General features: G+C 39.7%; 1 protein-coding gene across 4 annotated transcripts in view; it reads left to right on the top strand.

Annotated features, from left to right (window-relative positions):
- The window catches only part of FAM171B (family with sequence similarity 171 member B), a 50,407-nt gene extending 35,117 nt beyond the window's left edge, over positions 1-15,290 (top strand). For 3 of the 4 annotated variants that reach the window (XM_061608261.1, XM_061608262.1, XM_061608264.1), the window contains 5 exons: positions 4,038-4,196; positions 8,087-8,257; positions 11,787-11,903; positions 13,395-13,518; positions 13,937-15,290. In XM_061608261.1, coding sequence (XP_061464245.1) covers positions 4,038-4,196; positions 8,087-8,257; positions 11,787-11,903; positions 13,395-13,518; positions 13,937-15,263 — 1,898 coding nt within the window. In that variant the 3' untranslated portion in view covers positions 15,264-15,290. The remainder of the gene's footprint in view (positions 1-4,037; positions 4,197-8,086; positions 8,258-11,786; positions 11,904-13,394; positions 13,519-13,936) is intronic. The other variant, XM_061608263.1, reaches the window with a different exon arrangement.
- The last annotated feature ends 4,246 nt before the right edge of the window (positions 15,291-19,536 follow it).

The following is a 19,536-nucleotide window of genomic DNA, read 5'->3' as shown; positions in this document are numbered from 1 at the left end:
AACTCCCATGAGCTCCAGGGATTGGGCTTGTGGGAGTTGTAGTTCAAAAAAGTAACTTTTCCAAGCTCTGGATTCATGTGGTGGTGATGAAATGCCTTGTGCTACCATTGTACTACAGTAAATTTGTTATTACTAGTTAATATACATTTGCCATTTATGAAGGAGTCGAAGTCGGTACATTTCTTCCGACTCCACCCAAAATTGCTTCCGACTCCATGACTCCGACTCCACAGCCCTGCTTTTCAGGCTTGCACTAAACAGCGGATTTGCTGTTTCTGTTAGTGGATGCTTTGGATGGATTCAGACCACTTTTTCTTTCACTCCTAGAAAGTATATCAGACTGCACATATAACTGAATTTTAATACCACTGTGCTTTCAGTGGGCAAGATTTTTCACAGGGTGGTGAAAGAGTCCATCATGTGATGTGCCCCTGAAGACAACCTAGGGTTGTTTTCAGTGAAGTCATACTCAGAGTAGACCCACTGAAATTAGTAAACCTAAGTTAGCCGTGTCTGTTAACTTCAGTGGTTCTACTCTGAATAGGACTAACTTTGCATACTGCCCCAAGTTCTATGTAGAATCCATTGAGAGCTGTTCTTTGACTGTAACAACAAGGAATAGGGGAAGGGAAGAGACCAGAAGCACGTTTGAGTGGAGTGTCCCTTGCTCCTCCTTCATGTGTAAAGGAGAACTTCCCAGAGGCAGATGCAAAAGCTGACCTTGTGTTGAGAGCTTGAATGTGAAATGTCCTTCAGACATGATGGGGAAACTCAGAGAACAGGGAGTGTTAAATGTTCGTACTTGTTCATCTCATGTTGGTTGCAGCTTTTGAAGCAGCTCTGAGTAGCAACATCAGAAATAAGTGCACAAGCGAGAAGGAGCAGTCATCTGAATTCATTCTTATAACTGATATATATATATATATTTTATATATATGATGAGGTACGCCTGGCGCCAACACTGTTATCTTTTCGGTGCCAGGTCAAGACTTTCCTCTTCTCCCAGGCATTTTAGCACGTGTTTTAAATTGTTTTTATATTTTTTTAAATTTTAAAATTGTGTTTTAAATTGTTCTTAAAATATGTGTGTTAAATTGTATATTTGTTTTAATGTTTTTGATTGCTGTAAACCGCCCAGAGAGCTTCGGCTATGGGGCGGTATACAAGTGCAATAAATAAATAAATATGTTGCCACATGTTTCTCTTTCATTTTAGTTTAACTCTAGAATCTATCCTGCTTTGAAGGAGGATTGTGTTGTGCTGTGTCAATTAACAATGATACAAACCACGAGGTTTGAGCTGGTTATCTCCTTAAGCCCTCCCCTTACTCCTCTGTACTGCCTCTTTGGTTGAAAAGTTAATATATATAGTTAGGTGAGCACAATAGTGAAAGGCATGGTGGGGTGGTGGTGCTCACCTTACCTCTGGTCGGTCACATCACTGCTGCTTACCAAGGAGGTAGAGAGGGAGGTGTGAGATGACGCCGAGCGTAGGCAGGAGGTGTGCCACATTGACTCTGATGGTGCATTTGCACTGCACTAACTGCGCCACCACCTTGCTTCTCCCCCTCTACCTCCCAGTAAGCAGCAGTGACGCAACTCACTGAAGGTCAGGTGAGCGTTGCTGCCCCACCATGCTGTCCAGTTCTGGGTGAGCTTATGTTCCACCTGGTTCACTGGCAATTTTCCTTCTTGTTTTTCTCATTCACTTACATCTATTTGTGATCAAGAAGAGAGCAATCACCTTGAAAGCTCTCTCTATCATCATACTTGTTTCAGCTGATAAAAGAGGAGTAAACTGACCAAGCTCTGCTCAAACATTGTAAGGAACAGTTTTCCTCCTATTCTCTTTTTTTCATTAATTCATTTATAGAGTATCATTATCTAGACCAGTCTTTCCCAACCAGTATGCCTCCAGATGTTGTTGGACCACAACTCCCATCTTTCCTACCATTGGCTATGCTGGCTGAGGCTGATGGGAGTTGTGGTCCAACAACATCTGGAGGCACACTGGTTGGGAAAGGCTGATCTAGACACTGCACATACATCAAAGTCAGACACATACCCTGCCCTCAGGCTTCCTGTCTTAAAAAAAAAAAAAGACACACAAGGAAAGAGGAACAGAGGGGAAAGGTGTAAGAGATCAGTTTGACAATGCGAGAACAAAAAAGTGAGCTATTAGTGTCCCACTGATCTTTCCTTGTGGGTGAGTTTGTGGAGATGGAGGTAGCACAACTGTCCAGTAGCAGTTCTGTGAGCAGAGACCGAGAGGCCAGAGTGACCATCCCCTTATTTCTAAGTCACAGGGTGACTGAAGGTTGGAATGGTATTCTTGCTATGAAGGAGCTCTAAATTATCCCGGGAGATAAGAGAATGCCTGTTAGGAATGTGCAAGGCCTTTGCATTTGCAACTTTCCTCTTTTAAATCATAAATTACTCCAAATAGAAATGGCTGGTTTTATATGCTGTACGGATGTCCCGGTGTGTGCACGCGCTTTGGAAGATTAGATGTCAGACTAAGACAGCACTGAGTAAGGTTTGCTTTTCCATATCTAGAAGTAGGTTTTTGTGAAAGTCAAGGGTTTTTTTCTTAAGGATGTTGAAATTAAACAATGCTGGCTTTGAGCTAGATAAAGGATTGGATCACATGCAAGGCTTGTTGTGGGATAATGATGTCTTCTCCATGATATACCCTACACAGTGTGTATCCTGCAGCAATACACAAGAAGCAATCATCAACATTTTTCTTTTAGTGTGTTGCCATTCTTACAATTCCCCTTGCTCACTGCAGTCTTATATTGTTATGTTCATTTTGCATGTGTAGAGTTGTGGGAAGGAGAGAGAAGCACGGCCAAGACCACACTGTGTGTATGTTGCTGAATAGGGATGTAATCCAACATCTCCCAGAATCACATGTATTTCTCTGTCTAGTAGCCATCAAAGACATTATATGGGAAATGGTTTTGTAGTGGATTCATTTACAGGGAAATCACTGGTCAGAAAGTCATGAATGATGGTGAGGTTGACAACGCTATGTAATGTGTGTGAGAGAGATAATTCTTTGTTTACATAATAATGCTGTTAGTGCCTCTATTCACACATAATGCTATGCCAAACCATGCGTTAATACAAATGCACAGGTTCCCAGAAAGGATTTTGGTTGCTGTGCTCCTCCCTGGTCCTCCTGCTGCTACACTACCCAGGGCCAAGCATGTTTGGCGTAGCATGTTGTAGGAACCTGGGCTCATGGTTTGGTTTCCTCCAGTCAAACCACAAACAGTAACCAAGGTTTGTTCTTGGTTTACAGCTCTTGGTTCGTCTGGAAGAGACAAATTACAAGCCCAGATTTGGATGACATGCTAAGCCAAACCCTGGTTTAACCCTGGTAGCACTGCAACAGGACTGGGGGAGGAGCATAGTGGCTGCAATCTCCTCTCCAGGAATCCCATGTGTTTGTGCGTAGTAGTATATGTGAACTGGGTCAAATGCTTAACCATGGTTCAAGCAGACCATAGGCTCACTGGTTTCCTTTCTGTTTTGCTGTCAGTGATAACCATGATGCAGCACCAACACTAACCAGGTTCCTTTTTAACCAAGGTTTGCAAATCTGCTTCAAATCAGAGTTAAGTTAGGAATTCTGATTAGCGTTCTGAGGTATGCTTAAGGTTGACAAGGGAAGAGGGGGAACTCTGTGTCACAAGGGAGTGCATGAGCCCATAGGCTACTCCCATTTTTTTTAACCTTGGTTAAGTGATGAGAAAGCATTTGCGCCTGCATGAGGTCAGTGGTCATATACATCATACACTTATTTCCTTGTATTAATTTGTAACATTGTAGAATATTATCTTTTCAAAAATTCAGCTCAGATGTAGCATATTACCTCAGTACAAATATAAATGCTTGATAAGAGGTGGAAGTGTTTCTCATTTGAACATGAATTTTTGAGAATGCCAGTTCAAAGTGCTGCCAATCAAAAGTGTTAACTATTTGGGTGAAGCACTGCTAAATTGCTGGCTTTGTATTCTTCCTCTTTTTCAGATGCCAAATCTCAACCAAGTGTTCAATTTCCAAAATATTTAATAAAACTTCCTATGAACCACCATATCACAAATGTTACGGCCTACCTTACAGTGCCACAACAGTTTTTGAAAGTGGACCATTTTCTCTATACAACGGGAATTCTTTTAAATAAGTCAGGTATGTCAGATTTCCCACCAGCTTTTGAAGATTTATATTTCTGACCATACTGGCCTCTAAAACTCCAGCACTAGCAAGGCATCTCCTTACTGTGGGTATCTGCAGAGAGTCCCTTTAAAACCTATAGGCATATGTTAGACCTTGAAAAAAATGTTGTAAAAATGAATAACAATTTATTTAAATGTTCAACAGAGCATGTAGCACAATTCTCAATGTCATATTAGATATACCCATGCAGCGATCACATTATTTATTGAATGCATGAAGAATGTTCACACAAATGTTCTCCTTGCATGTATTAGCCAGATATTATTAGCTTGGTAGCAGGTATAAACAGGCAGATTTTAACATAGGGATGCATTCACACGTGCACTCTACATATGTAAGCTAGTGCAGTGTGTTTGGATTAGCTGTCAATTACAAATTCTACTAGGGCATTTCTCTGCACTGCACATACCCATCACTTTTATGCAAGTTTAATTGTCATTGCTTTCAACAAAGAATTTTGAGATACCTGGTTTGATGAAGGTGCTCAGAATTTTGTATTGGAGATCACCAGTCATTCTTGCAGAACTATAGTTCCCAGTGTTCCATGAGAAAAGAGAACACTTGTTAAGCCTGTCATATACAGATTTCCAGCAAGTGATCTCTTGTGATACTACTGTCTGTAAGATGCAGTTGAGTTTTTTCCAGGTGATGAACCACATAAAATCCACTTGTGTTTAGGAAAGGCATTGCCATTTTTAGATATGACATGAAGACTTGTGGACGATCAGTTTGAAACCTGGGCATACAAGAGAAGTGCCTCTGGGTAAGAAACTTGCCAAAAGGTCAGACAAATAGGTGCAGGTGCTATCATGCTAGGTGATTTTACCTTCATAGATAAGGCGGTTTTTGCTTGCTACTGCCTCCTTCCCTCTCTGCAAAGAGAGAAGAGAGAGGGCGCTACGATTTGTAATTGTTAGGAAGAATGATTTGAAAAGCAGGCTACCATGATAGTCTAAATCCACTGCTTATGTCCTGTTCTCACAGCCAAAACTGGTGGAGAATGAAGACCCATGTGAAATACAACTCTATTTATTTACTTACTGAAATATCCCTCCCCTAAATCACTGTAATGGGAGTGGTCTGGGAAAATAATTCACTGTGATTAAACACTAAACCTGTATGTCAAAATGAAAGATGTCATGCCCCCCCCTTCTCTCATTCTGAGTTTTCCCCCAGCCAGCTTGGTTTTGTTTCTCAGGCGGGAAAAAAAAGCTGTGCAATTGGAAGAGAGCCAAAGCCACAGAGCCACTTGGATGCTTCATGTTCCTGATCCTCCTCAAGACACCTTGTTAACTGTGTGTTCTGATTTGTGAGAACCTTCCCTGAATCACCCCAATTTGCTGATTTGGGGTACACACAGTGCCAGTGCACATCCCTACATTTGTTGCTGGCAGATATTTGTCATCTTTAGTCTCTTGCGAAAGAATATGGAAGCGGAGGGAAGTTAATTGCCTTCTCCCCTCACTTGGCCAATAATTATACAATTTTAAAAAACTCCTTTTACATTGGTTACGTTGTCATTGTACAAATTCTTACCAATTGGAGATCCCCATATAATTTACAGAAAGAAAGAAAGAAAAATAATATCAATACAGAATAACGTATTCCAAATCACACTTGTTCCTAATATTGGAACACTCTCACAAAAGTTTCAATGCGTTCTCCCTTGTTTTATTGTAAATCAGCCTGTGTGCCACAGTATCCATAGAATTCACTAATGAGCACTACTGTTCATTGAACAGCCTTTAATGTCAGCTGTTCCAGTGGGGTATCTTGTGGGTATGGCTGCCCAATTTTTTTCATTTCTCCAACAGACCAATACTCTACCAAAGGGTACTTGAATACCCAGAGAGATTAATAATGTATGCCTACACCTTTTGCAGCTGACGAATCAGCAAATAAAGCTGGTTTCTCTCCCCCCCCCCAATCTCTCTGATGTGTTCTTTTTAAATTATTTATGTGCTCTTGTGAAAACAGCTTCTATCCTAGGGGCAGGTGGAAGTTAATTGATACATGATATTTTACAGTTTTCTTGTGACCCACATCTGTCTCCACATTTTGAGAAGGATTTGGATACTTCATTCCATTTTTGAGCTTTTCTCTCCCTCTGCAAGCTGTGCAAGAATGAGTCATTTTGCACAGGTTTGTAAGCTTGTAAAAAAGGAGAGTGACAAATATGACAATGTGTAATATTGCATCATAAACCTGGATGGTGTTTACAGTGTTTTGACTGGGCATATAAATTGGATTTTTTCCCCTGGTTAAATGCAGCAGACTTCTATTTTTTAAAAAAAGCTACTGAATATTTTAGTTGATACAGTTAATATTTTAAAGTGTCTAAGTATTCAAAACCTGCAGGGGGACATGCATATTAATTTATTGCATTTATTTTTGTATGTGGTTGTGTTCCGATTACGTTTTTTCCTGCATGATTATAAATAACGCCCCTATCTGTAAACTGAATGTCAGAAAGCTGACTTAGATTAGAAATAGAGTTGGTTAATGCTCATAGCCTCTTGGTGATTATTGTGCGTTCTTTCTGAGCCAGTCTAGTTACATTCATCTGTCCCACTGTTGCTGTTTATTTTTATTTTTTTGCAAAGTGGAAAACCTTTTTGATCCCCTCACCTCTGCAAGCCCTTCAAATTGGTCTTTGGTAGTCCTCTGAGCATCCTGCTCAAAGAGATTTATTTCTGAATCTTGCCCACTGTGCTGCTGATTGTGGACTTACCTTACTATATGTGCATATATATAAGTAATACAGATAACATGCTGGTTTTTGTATATGAATGGAGACAATTTTATCCCCTACAATATATCATGTTTGCTTTTGACTAAGATCCTTGTCTGAAATCCTGGAGAGCTGCTGCCCATCAATGTAGACCAGTTGTAGGGAACGTTTGGCCGTCCAGATGTTGCTGAACTACACTTCTTATCCACCTTAGTCATTGGCCATACTTACTGGGGCTGATGAGAGTTGTAGTTCAGCAACATCTGCGAGGGACAAAGGTTCTGCACACCTGATGTAGATAATACTAGGACAGATGAACCAGTAGTTTTGACAGTTTCTTTTGAGGCCTTAAAACGAAAGTTGCTCAGTGCTGCTATACTATTTAATAATCAAATTGAAATGTAGAAGCTTATTTTGATGCTTTTTTATCACCATCTAGTGGTTCTTTTCTGTATTGCCTCTACTGCTAACCGCAACTGAAATTGAGTTTCTGTAGAGACATATTTTCCACGTTAATTTTCTGTTGCTATTGTGGTGGTGGCCCTAGGTCCAATCTGTTATCAGCAGCTGGATGATGAAAAAGCATCATGGAGAAGAGGGGGATGTTTGTTTCTGCTGGATAATCTGGCTGCTGGGTAGAATGCCAGTCTGCTTCTTTTTAAAATTCTGGAGATGTTAGCTCTAGTGCTGGAGTAATTGGCACACTGAAATATTCACTGAAATATTGTTCGTAATAAATTATTGTGAAACTATAGTTTTTAAAGGGGCCATCTACATTATGTGCAAATGTATTAATGTCTGTCTTTCACCACTAAGAATAAAAAAGCAGGCACTTGCAACAGCTATCTGTAGCGTAAGCTTTTGTCTTCTATATATAGGGAAAGGAATTGGATTTTCCCAGGTTCAGCTTGAAAACCTTTCGAAGTTTGACTAGAGCCCACAGGGAGATAAAAGAAATGTATCTATGAATTAGGGGTAGCAGCGGTGCTATCCAGTTGCTCCAAAAATGTTATGTCTGCATACATGTTATGTCTACAGTTCCAGATGCTTAATTTTTTGGTTTTTTACTAAAAATGAAATAAAATAAATTTCTCCTTGTTTATATGTTTAGGTTTCAAAAGTATTGAATTAACTCCTCTTGCTGCAATATGTGTAAACCTATTTTCGGTTGGGAAAGAACTGAAAGTGGATGGCCCCATTCAGATAACATTGCCTCTCCTACCTACAAGTACTGTCAGAGCAGGAGATCCTATCCCAGCATGGACCTTTGACATGAAAACTGGTAAGTGTTCTCAGTGTTGCATTAGCACAGGCCTGATGCTTAGAAGCTTTAAGATTTCCACTCGGCACAAAGACAAAGAGTCCCACATCATCTCTGGGTCTTGCAGCCCGACACTATGCATGTTTACTCAAAAGAAAGCTCCTCTCAGAACATTATCTTGATCTTTCAACCTGAATCTCCTGTTTTAATAAGGTGTTGTTTTAATGAGATTGTTTATTGCATAATATTATTATGGATGTTTGTTTTATTGGGCATTTTAGTTATGCATATTTAAATCTTAATGTTTCTGTAATTGGTTTTTATACTTGTAAACCACTTAGAAGCCTATTTTGACATTAATCAGTATATACATTAATAATTAATAATTAATCCAGTCCTGAACACACTCCTGTGCTCAGTAATTAATCCCATCCTGATCTTTCAAACTATTCTCTCTAATCTTAGACCTTATTTAACTTGTTATAATAATGGTCCGACCCACATATCTAAGGCATCTTCCTAGTTTGATCAGGACTGTAGAGTCGCGAAAAAAAATCTCAAGTCATCCCTCTCTCTTTTTTTGAAATTTAAGACACAGTATACCTATCTGGTTTTTAAAACAACTAAGGCATCTTATAAAAGCCTATTAAAAGGGAAAAAAGCTAAGTTTGCTGAATTAAGTTGGCAGCGCTTATCCTTAGCAATCTCCGAACATCAGGATCGTAAATTTTGGCAAATAGTCAAATCTGGATCCTTCTCTGCCAATAATTCTAACGCTGCGCAGATTCCGCTGGCAATATGGCATTCTCACTTTACTAATCTTTACTATGCAAATACAGTCACTAATACCTACCCTAATATGTTAAATAATGGCATTATGACTTCTTGGCCCCCCGTAACAACTAACGAAATAAAAGCTTTAATAGACTCCTTAAAAAATGGGAAAGCCCCTGGAGAAGATTTTCTCCCTCCTGAGATTTTTAGACATTTCCCGGAGTGGTGGGCTCCCCTCCTGGCCCGCCTATTTACTAGAATTAATGACTCTGGCTTGATCCTAGAAGGATGGAAAAATAGCATAATCGTCCCTATTTATAAGAAAGGCGATCCCTTGGTCCCTTCTAACTATAGACCCATTAGCTTATTGAATGTAGCTGCTAAATTATATAGCAAATATCTGCTCAATAAGCTGATTGACTGGGTAGATTTCCACCAGTTAATTCACCCAGAACAAATAGGTTTTCGTAAAGGGTCTTCACCTATAGATCACTGCCTGACCCTTCATTTTCTAGCGAAACAGAGTATTGCAGGTCCAACAAAACATCTGTATGCGGCTTTTGTGGACCTCGCCGCAGCCTTTGATTCGATAGATAGGAATCTACTGTGGTCCAAGTTGCATGACTTAAACATCGACCCGCGCCTGCTCTTTCTCATTAGAGCACTCTATACCAACACCTTTGCCCTGGTGAGAGACAGCAAAACAGGAGCTTTATCTGACCCAATATTGGTGGAGAAGGGAGTTAAACAGGGTTGCCTGTTGGCCCCCCTTCTCTTTAATTTATTTTTGAATAATGTTATCTCTGCATTATCGGGCCCGCAATTTTTTCCACCGTCCGTTGGGTGTAGGAAAATTTCTGTGTTACTTTACGCTGACGATATGGTTCTTCTTTCCTTAACACCTCTTGGTCTTCGGAGGCTACTAAGTAGTTTACAAATTTACTGTACCAATGAAAACCTAAAAGTAAACTATGATAAAACAAATATTCTAGTTTTTGGAAAGAGATTTAAGAGCCACCGTTGGCGGATGGCAGACACTCAGCTTATACAGTCACGAACATATAAATACTTAGGAATTTTATTTTCAGACACTTTATCCTGGAAACCCCATATACACCATATTAAAGCTATGGTGGCAAAAACAATAGGAGCTATACTAAAATTCTATCGTACGTCAGGAGGCAACTTGATCTTACCAATTTTGAAAATTTATAAAGCTAAAGTGATCCCTCAATTACTTTATGGCGTAACGGTTTGGGGATGGGATAGGAATATTATAAAGATCTTAGAATCTTCCCAAAATGACTTCCTTAGACGTATTCTGTTACTACCAAAGGGCACTTCAGCAGCAATGTTGCGTTCGGAGACTGGTTTTCCCCCACTATCTGCCCGCATTCACTATGCTCTTTTGAAGTTTTTGAGATCGTTTGATTCTCTTCCGGATGGAAAACTTTTAAGTGCATGTTTTGCACATCCTTTGGCCTCTAAATTGTGGCTTAGTAACCTAGAGGATTTACTACGTATCTATCATATTTTTCCACGAGAATTTAACTCGATCTCAAATTCTACTCACCTTCAAGAAGTCATTTTTCATCACTCTCACAGTGTAGATAGACTATCACTTATGAACTCAAAGGTTGCCCCATGGTTTTGGAGATTCAAGTCAGATTTTGACTGCTCACTTTACCTTTTATCACCCCTCCCGTTAGCCTTAAGACATGCCTTTACAGCTCTACGTTTTTTCTCGCTGCCTAATGCAGCTAGAGAAGGCTGGCTCTCTGATACTCCTAATGTCCAAAAGTTTTGTATCTGTGGTGCACCGGAGCCAGAAGATCTTCCTCACATACTATTTTCCTGTCCCATCTATAATAATCCCCGAGCTAGATTTCTTAGGTCTGTGCAGCATTACGATAGGCTAATCTCAATCCAGGGAAACATAATTATTTTAATGTCTGATCTTGAACCCGAGATCACTTATAATGTCTCGCTGTTTACTTTAGCCGCCCGAAATTTAAGGGCCAATTTTAAAAGCACGCTCTCATTGGATACTGCTAATAATGGAGCTAATTTATAACTAAATTTTAACCTTTTCTATTTTAAGTTAGTTATTAAATTTTATTCAGATTGTATTTTATTTATTACTTTCTGCCTAGTTTTGCAACTTTGTACAAATGTTATACTGATTTTACTGTTATTTGTTTTTGTTGTTGTTGTTGTTTTGATCTCTGTAGGCCTTTGGCCCTGGAATAAACTTATACTATACTATACAGTAATTAATTTTATGCTAGAAAATGTACGCTTTGAAATAAAAGCGTTGAAGTGTGGATATAGACTAACTGTAGCCCTAGAAGCTAAATGCTAATTGACATGCTTGTAGTGCATGCAGTTCCCCCAATCCAATATCTACTTTGTTCATGTTAAGATCTTTGAAGTGCGCTAAGAACTTTTGAACAGCAAAGTTCTTAACAGCATGTTTTAGCATTTGATGACTGCTGCACACATGTATCTTCATTGCACTGTCCCCAACATTGAGGGGGATGGCGATCCTGTAGTTCTTCAGCTGCTGGTGGACTACAGCTTCCACCAGGGCCAGGAAGTATGACCAAAGGTCATGGGAGCTGGTGTCCAGCAACACAGGAGCTCCACAGGTTTTCCATTCCTGGTCTTAACCAGCCAAAAACATCATGTATGCAACATATGTACAATCTCCATAGAGTTTTGGATTGGTCTGCTTGTGTTTTGATTTAAAGGCCTTTTGGCCTTTTTTCCCCCCCAGGTGCCTGGGTGAATCGTGGATTGGGCATGGTAAAGGATGCACATGATCATCTTGTGTGGACGTACGCTGCTCCAAGTCTGGGCTATTGGATAGCAGCTCCACTGCCTGGATCTAGAGGTATATCATGGAAATGAGAAATCATCCTGAATGCAACTTAGTTGTTATTTTCAGGACCATAAATATACATGAGCTGGAGGTCAGAACATAGGAATAAGGAAGAATGACTTCCTCCTAACTTTAATTGGAATTATGATCTTCATTCCCTGCTCATTTTGGAAGTGGGACTATAAGCCCTATTCACACCTAATCACATGTAGGGTGTATGTGTGTAGAGTGAGGAGTTGGACCATGCCCTTAGCCCTGCCTTCAGCATCTTCGTCATTTGGTAACTGCAGGTTGTGTGTGGCTGCACGAGAAGAAAGTCCAACATGCAAGCTCCTGCCTGCAAATAGGGGCTCCCTCCAATCAGGTGTTTTGATGGCGCTGAGCCCCTACTTGTGAGCAGGAGCTCATGCGTTGGGTTTTCTTCTTGCACAGTCACGTGCAACATACAGTTACTGGAAGAAAGAGATCTGATCACAGGGCTAAAAGCATGGCCTTACTCTACATACTTATGCCCTACACAGGAGTAATGTGTAAATAGGGCTATATTTTTTCAAGTGTGAGAAATGTCATATTACTGTATCCAGTGTTTCCCAAACCTTTTTTTATTTTTTTGTTGCTGGACTACAGTTCCCATAATTCCTGACCATTGGCCATGCTGGCTGGGGCTGATGGGAGTTGTAGTCCAGCAACAAAAAAATAAAAAAGGTTTGGGAAACACTGCTGTATACCATAACAAAAAAGGGGCATCTCAGCATTTTAAATGTTGCAGAATTAAGAGTACAATAGCTTTGGTACGTGCACAGAATTAATCCAGAAGACAGAGTCGACACCCTTGTTCTGATGTAGTTCCTGGGGAAACTGTATCTTCAGAAAGGGCCTTGTGCTGGAGAAGCCCTTTCACTGTGCATTGTAGAATATATTTGGTGAAAAATTATATTATTATTATTATTACTATTATTATTATTATTACCACTTTAATTAAATTTTGTAAGCACTTCCCACTGTTACATACTTTGGAACGGGTGGTGTTTGTGATGGAATTCCTTTTTGAAAAGTCTTAAGTGATTTTCTCAAGTCAACTAAGCTTTCTCTTGCTTCTTTTTGCCATTTCCTTCATTTGTAAGCAGCCACCACGTGTCCAGGCATCTTTTAGATGTCTTGATTGAGGTGGAATCCCATCAGGGGTGTGTGTTTCTGGCTATATAATAGGCTTACAATACAGCAAGATCTCCCAAGCTGCATACTAGCTTGCTTACTATTAAACCATTTCTATGATAGCGTAGATGTAAACTGTGGACTCCATCCCTACCCATCTCAGCCATTTCTGTTTCATGTGGATTAGAACATGAAGCAGCATATCCCTTTTTGCTGAACTATCCAGTGACAAAATGTTAAGGAGGAAGTGAGTAAGCCAAAGATGGGAAGGCACAGTATAGGGTTGGACATCTAGTTTTGCACAAGAAATCACTTTCTTCTCTCTTTTTTTCATGACTGCAAATTTAGACTCCATTATTACAACGGTCACTAAGGATATAACTGCATACCACACAGTGTTCCTCACAGCCATATTGGGAGGCACTGTCATCATTATCTTTGGGTTCTTTGCAGTTCTCCTTTGCTACTGCAGGTAAGGTGGAAGGTTATGGTTACTTGCTATTATGACACAATGGATTAATGGGTTTCTTCCTCACTGATGCCATCTTGGAATGATAGCTTAGTTTTCTTTTGTTACGGTCTGTCCATGCAGTCACATATGCATAGAAGATTCTCACTAGTTCCAGGATTCTGCAATGCTCTTCCTTTATATTCCATTTTCTCAGCAATCTGATTCATAAATAGATGAAAGGTATGCAGATAACCTATAAGGCTGTGTAATTCATGTGCCATTTGACAAAAATAATACCCAAACAAAATGGATGTTTTATATATCTAGGCTTCAGTCCTGTAGCTTAAAACCCACAGATGTCAGACTAACTGTAGTCAGGGTTTCAGCTGGCATACAAGGTACAGCTTCAACATACTTGTTTTTCCCCCTTCTTTCTTAGGGATAAATGTGGTCAGTCAAAAAAGAGAAGAAGAAATACAACTCAGCGAGACATCTTGAAAAAGGATCAGACGACATCAACAACTCACATAAATTATCTTGGCATTGGCAAAGGATCACTGAAGCCAGAGGACAAATCGCAGTTGTATTCAACCATGTTATCCTCTTATAGCCCCCAAAGAGGAGCTTTGGCTGAAGGGGAGGAGAGAAAAGGCCATGACAGCTTTAAAATCTACACAGAAGGTGCTTCATACCAGTCCTCCAGCAAAAATTCTCACTGTAGGACCTCATCCGAGTCCTTGGAACCTAACATGGGAGGGAGGCATTTACAGCCAACAAAACATATTGGTGGCAGTGTTTCCCCTACAAGAGATTTGCAAGAACAGAACTGCTATCTTTCAACAAATGAGGAAATATATGGTCTCTCTTCCCTCCCTGAACAATTAATTCATCTTTATAGTCAACCTATTGCCATCCTTCAAACACCTGACCTCTTCCATTCCCCGGAGCAGTTGCATGCTGCCAAGTCAGCTACTTTGCCAAGAAAAGGACAATTGGTCTATAGCCCAATGATGGAGCCAATGAATCGGGAAAGTTATACCCAGACATTACCCAAGATGCCCATGCATTCTCACCTGCAGGCACCGACATCTAGAGATGAAACAACTACACTAGATGCCCAACAGGGCTTATCCCCTCAAGCAACAAATTGGGGGCGCTACACCAATAGCTTGCTTGAGTCAGTTTCTGTCCCAGGAACGCTAAATGAAGCTGTGGTCATGACACCATTTTCATCTGAACTTCAAGGCATTTCAGAACAAACCTTGCTGGAGCTTTCAAAAGGAAAACAATCTCCACATCCACGAGCATGGTTTGTATCATTGGACGGCAAGCCAATAGCTCAGGTGAGGCATTCATTCATTGATCTGAAGAAGGGCAGGAAGACTGAAAGTAATGATACTAGCTTGGACTCTGGCGTGGACATGAATGAACATAATCCCAGTCGAAAACTGGAGAGGGAGAAAACCTTCATTAAAAGCATGCAACATTCTAAAGTTCTGTACCTGGAAGACTTGGATCTCAGTAGTAGTGAAAGTGGGACCACAATTTGCACACCTGAAGATCAGACTATGAAGCACATGCCAGGTGGTGATCCAGTCATGGAGCAGCACCCAGAAGAGATGCCTAGGAGGAAGAAAACAGCAGAAGACCACGAGGCTAGCCCTTCACCAGCCAAGAAACAGGGAAGGCCACCTCTGACTAAGAGAGACAGCAAGAACAATATATGGAAGAAGAGAGAAGAGAGGCCACTCATTCCAATAAATTAAAATGGCAGTTATGTCTGTATATTGGTCTGTCTGGTGTCCCACGTACTTCTGTCTTGGCTTTCTGCTTCTTATTTGTAAACTTAAGTGTTCAGTTTTAAGGGATAACCAGAATCGAGTAACATTCCATTTTTCAAATTGCAGAGGTTAAACCAGCTCTTCTTGCTTCTCAGCAATTGTTTGAAAACAGCTTCTAGTTTTTTTTTTTTTACAATAATTTTTATTCAAATTTTCATAAAACATACAAAACAAAATCATAAAACATTCAAAGACAAAAAACAAAACAAAACAAAAATGATTAAACAAAAAAATAAAAGGTTGACTTCCCATTTGTCGCAGATCAAATCAGTTATAGGTCTGCAATATATAACAATCCTGTCTCTTAAATTATATTATAAAATCACTTTCCTCCAGTAGTTATCTTAATTAATCATCAAATCTCATAAACATTACTTTATTCTTTCCACAAAAAGTCAAAGAGAGGTTTCAATTCTTTAAGAAATATATCTATCAATTTTTCTCCAAATAAACATGTCGATTAATCCATCTCGTTAATAATAATAATAATTTATTGTCATAACCATAGTCCAAATAAACATATCGATTAATCCATCTCATCAAAATCTGTTAGGTCCAATAATTTCAATAGCCATTATTCCATTATCCCTATTAATTCCATCTTCAATAGTCCTGTTAAGTCCAGTAATTTCAGTGTCCAATCTTCCATTATCAGTATTCCATAATAATCTTGCTGTCATAGCCATAGTCATATAATAAGAGTCTGATGGGAATTTCCTCTATCCCAAATATTTTCTTGCCATCAATTCTGAATAAGTTGCTGAAATATTGTTGTAAAGTCATATCTCTGTTCTTCTTTTTTACAAAATGCACTGGCTCATCTCTTGAGAGTTTTTCCATTGTCACATGGCTGCAGTTAATTCCATAGATTTTCTCTATATCATTCTCCATCACGTCATTCCAGTCCAGAAGATTATCCAAGCCATTGATAACTTTATCTCTAAACTTTATCTTCATTAATTTCTTCAGAGATAACGTTAAATTCCAAACAGTAGATTTTATTTCTAATATCCATAAACTCCAGATCTTTTTCCAATTCCACATTTGTTCCAATCTCCAGGGCTTGTATCTTCCCTTTATTTTTTCTTTTCTCATCTCTGATCTCATTCTCCTCTCTCACAGGATCCCCTATTTCTTTAAGCTCCTGCGTCATTTTGCTCAGTTCAGTTTTCAGCTCCTTACTGCCCTGTTGCAGGGTTTGTTTCGTTATCTCAATCTCATCCATTATTTTCTGAAACATAATTACTTCCAGATTCTCAGCCACTTTCTTGATTGCCATTTTTAAAACCACCAAAACAAAACAAAAATAAAGAAGAACCACTTCTTATTTCAGCAACAATTGGGTTAATATTCCAGGCTTGATGACATCACAGTATAAACAGAGCAGCCTGCCTTATCTCTCTATGTTCAAGAATACAAAACAAATTTAGTTCCCAGCATCAAAACAGTTAGTGGCGTCGTGAAGAAGCAGATTCGTCAAAATAAAATAGACCAAAAAGAGAATAGTCCCAGACAATATAATGTTCCTCGGAATAGAAATCCCTCTTCTGTTTATATCTTTAGAATGCACTTCCAGGACAGCTTTTTGCAATAGAAGCAGAGATAAGCTGTTAATTTTGTGAATAACAGAGAAGAGTTATAGCTCACCCAGAAGTTCTTTAAAGCTGATTCATTTGACAAATCTCTTTTTGCTGCAACAATTTAAACCAAGTAAAAAAAATAATAGAAAGAAGGGTGCTTGCCTGTTAGTCCGTTTTCTCTTTGAAGAAAAGATAAACGTATCGCATTAATCAGATAGAGCTTGTTCGGAAGTCCGTCCAGCATTGCTGGCTGGACCTTTTCTCATAAATTAATGAAATCCAGTCCTCCCAACAAAAACAGGCTTTTGAGGTTGATCTCTACATTTCTCCCTGCCCGGGAGAAATTTCATCAGTCAAAAAAAAAATGTTCTGACTGATTTATATCTGAATAAGCTTCTTTTGAGGCGGGAGCCCGTCTCAAAAGCAGGCACAAGCGAAGTCACCCTTCCCGGAAGTCGAAAACAGCTTCTAGTTTTTAAAAATGTCCCCGGATACATCTGTGGGGGTGCACGTGCATCCTGTAGAAGAAGCTGGAATGCAGCCCTGTTTATCTGGTCTGGAATAGGACATTTGACAAGGTAGAAGCACTGCTGGGTTGCATTGCCATAGGGAAGAGACACACAGCAGATAACAAAATCTTATTTCATTTTTAACAAGCAGTGTCTGGTCATTGATATTTTACCATACATCATTTAATGTAGATGTCATGCAAAGTAGCCAGATAGAAGCTGGCATTTTCCATCTAAAGTGCAAAATTAGAACCTTCTTTGATAACTTGTGTATCATTCCACTACTTCGTTCTGTTTATATACTTGGGGGCCAAATAAAACATAAAAAATCAGGGACTTGTTATGCAGATGGTATTTCAAGTATGCAGACTCTGGTATGTATTGAGCCAAATTGTGCTCCGTTTTTAGAACTACTAGATTTGTACTCATGTAATTAGGGCAAAGTGTGGCCCTCAATAAACAGGATAAATATTATTGTAAACATGGCCAAACGGATGGCTTTGTAGAAGAAATTTTCTCCCAAAACAACCCCCTGTGCTGCTGCATAGCCTTAACAGACAGAGAGTAGTGTTTAAGCAATTTGATTATGTGCACCCTTTTTTGCCGTGGCCCCAGTCTTACAAGTCCATGATTCTTATGAAAAGCTCCATTTGTAATCTGTTGGACGTAACTGTGATTGGAATATGCTTAGCCATAATTTTAGCCAGTATACTTCTTCCATGGGAACATTGGCCTTATAGGCCGCTCCAGAGCCGACTTTGTAACAACTGAATTCTCCAGTCTGACAGAAAACTTGTCAAAATGGCAAAGTGAAGGGGAAGGAGCATAGATCAGGTTCGGACTGGAAAAGATTTCTGTCTAAAACACCGGAGAGCCAGTGCCGGTTAGTGTGGATGGCACTGAACTAAATGGACCAATGATCTTACTTGATGTAAGGCTGCTTCATGTGATTAAGATGCCCTTATGGTGGAAAGCAGATCCTGAAGAGAACCTGTACTGGACTGTTTGGGTTTGATCTGTTTCTGTGGCAAATATCAGACACCACAGTCCTAAACACATTTATCCAGTACAGGCATACCCCGCCTAACGTGAAGCAATTGTCTTCACTTGTACTGCACGCAATCACCACTAGATGGCAGCGGCGTCATGCCAATAAAGTGTACGTTATTGTGAAGCGCGCAAACGTAAAGCGGGGTATGGGGACGTATGGAGCATGTATGTTATAGCGAGGCGACGTTAAGTGAAGTGACGTTAAGCGGGGTATGCCTGTAGTAGATCTAGTTAATTTCAGTGGAATTTATTTCCAAGTGAATGTGTCTAGGTTTAAGGCCTGAGGGTGTTGCGCTTACCTGAGATCAGGAGTCCCAGCAGATATTTTCCCTGTACAGTGAGGCTGGCTTCCCTCCACTTTTGCAGTGCAAATGACAATGCACCAGTGTACTTACCCAGTTGCTGATAAGTATGCAATTTATCCTCCCATGTTTCAGATGGGCTATGTTTTTTAAAACATAGCATGAAAGTTCTTTCTTTTGAATATTTGGTGTCTTTTAAAATCAGCGGTTTAAAAATAAAAAATAGTTCTGGGAATCCAGAAGAGGTGGTATCACCAGAACTAACTCATCACCACTTTGGAACGGGTTTCTCCTGAGCTCACTCCTAAAAAGATGATACATTGCAAAACGCGGTTCTCCAGCTAGCTCACTATCACAGTATCTATATATGTGCCCTAAGTGTGTCCTAACCTAGTTTGTGTGCTAGGAACATGTTTAGGTACTATCTGTTGATGCTGCTAAATATGAAGAAGGTAAGCTGTGGATCTGGCCTATAGGACAACAGCCATCCTTGGGGGAGAATTTATTGTAGAGTTGGAAAAGTTACCAAAAGAAATGATTGCATGAAATGTAACTAAGAAAATATATATACAGAAAAGAAAAGTCCATACCGGCACATTTTCTGTTTCTATGTGGTCATTTTGTCAGTGATGGATTCAGCTTTGGCTAACAGAAAAGTAGATATATGTGAGTGTTGTACTCTTGCCTTAGAACAGGGATGGGGAACCGAGGGCCAAACGCAGCTCTGCAGCTCTCTCTGTAGCCGTTGGGATTTTCC

Source organism: Rhineura floridana, chromosome 2, assembly GCF_030035675.1.
Source record: "Rhineura floridana isolate rRhiFlo1 chromosome 2, rRhiFlo1.hap2, whole genome shotgun sequence".
Classification (NCBI taxonomy): Eukaryota; Metazoa; Chordata; class Lepidosauria; order Squamata; family Rhineuridae; genus Rhineura; species Rhineura floridana.
The sequence above is the reverse complement of the archived record's forward strand: the minus strand, read 5'-3'. Positions and strand labels throughout refer to the sequence as shown.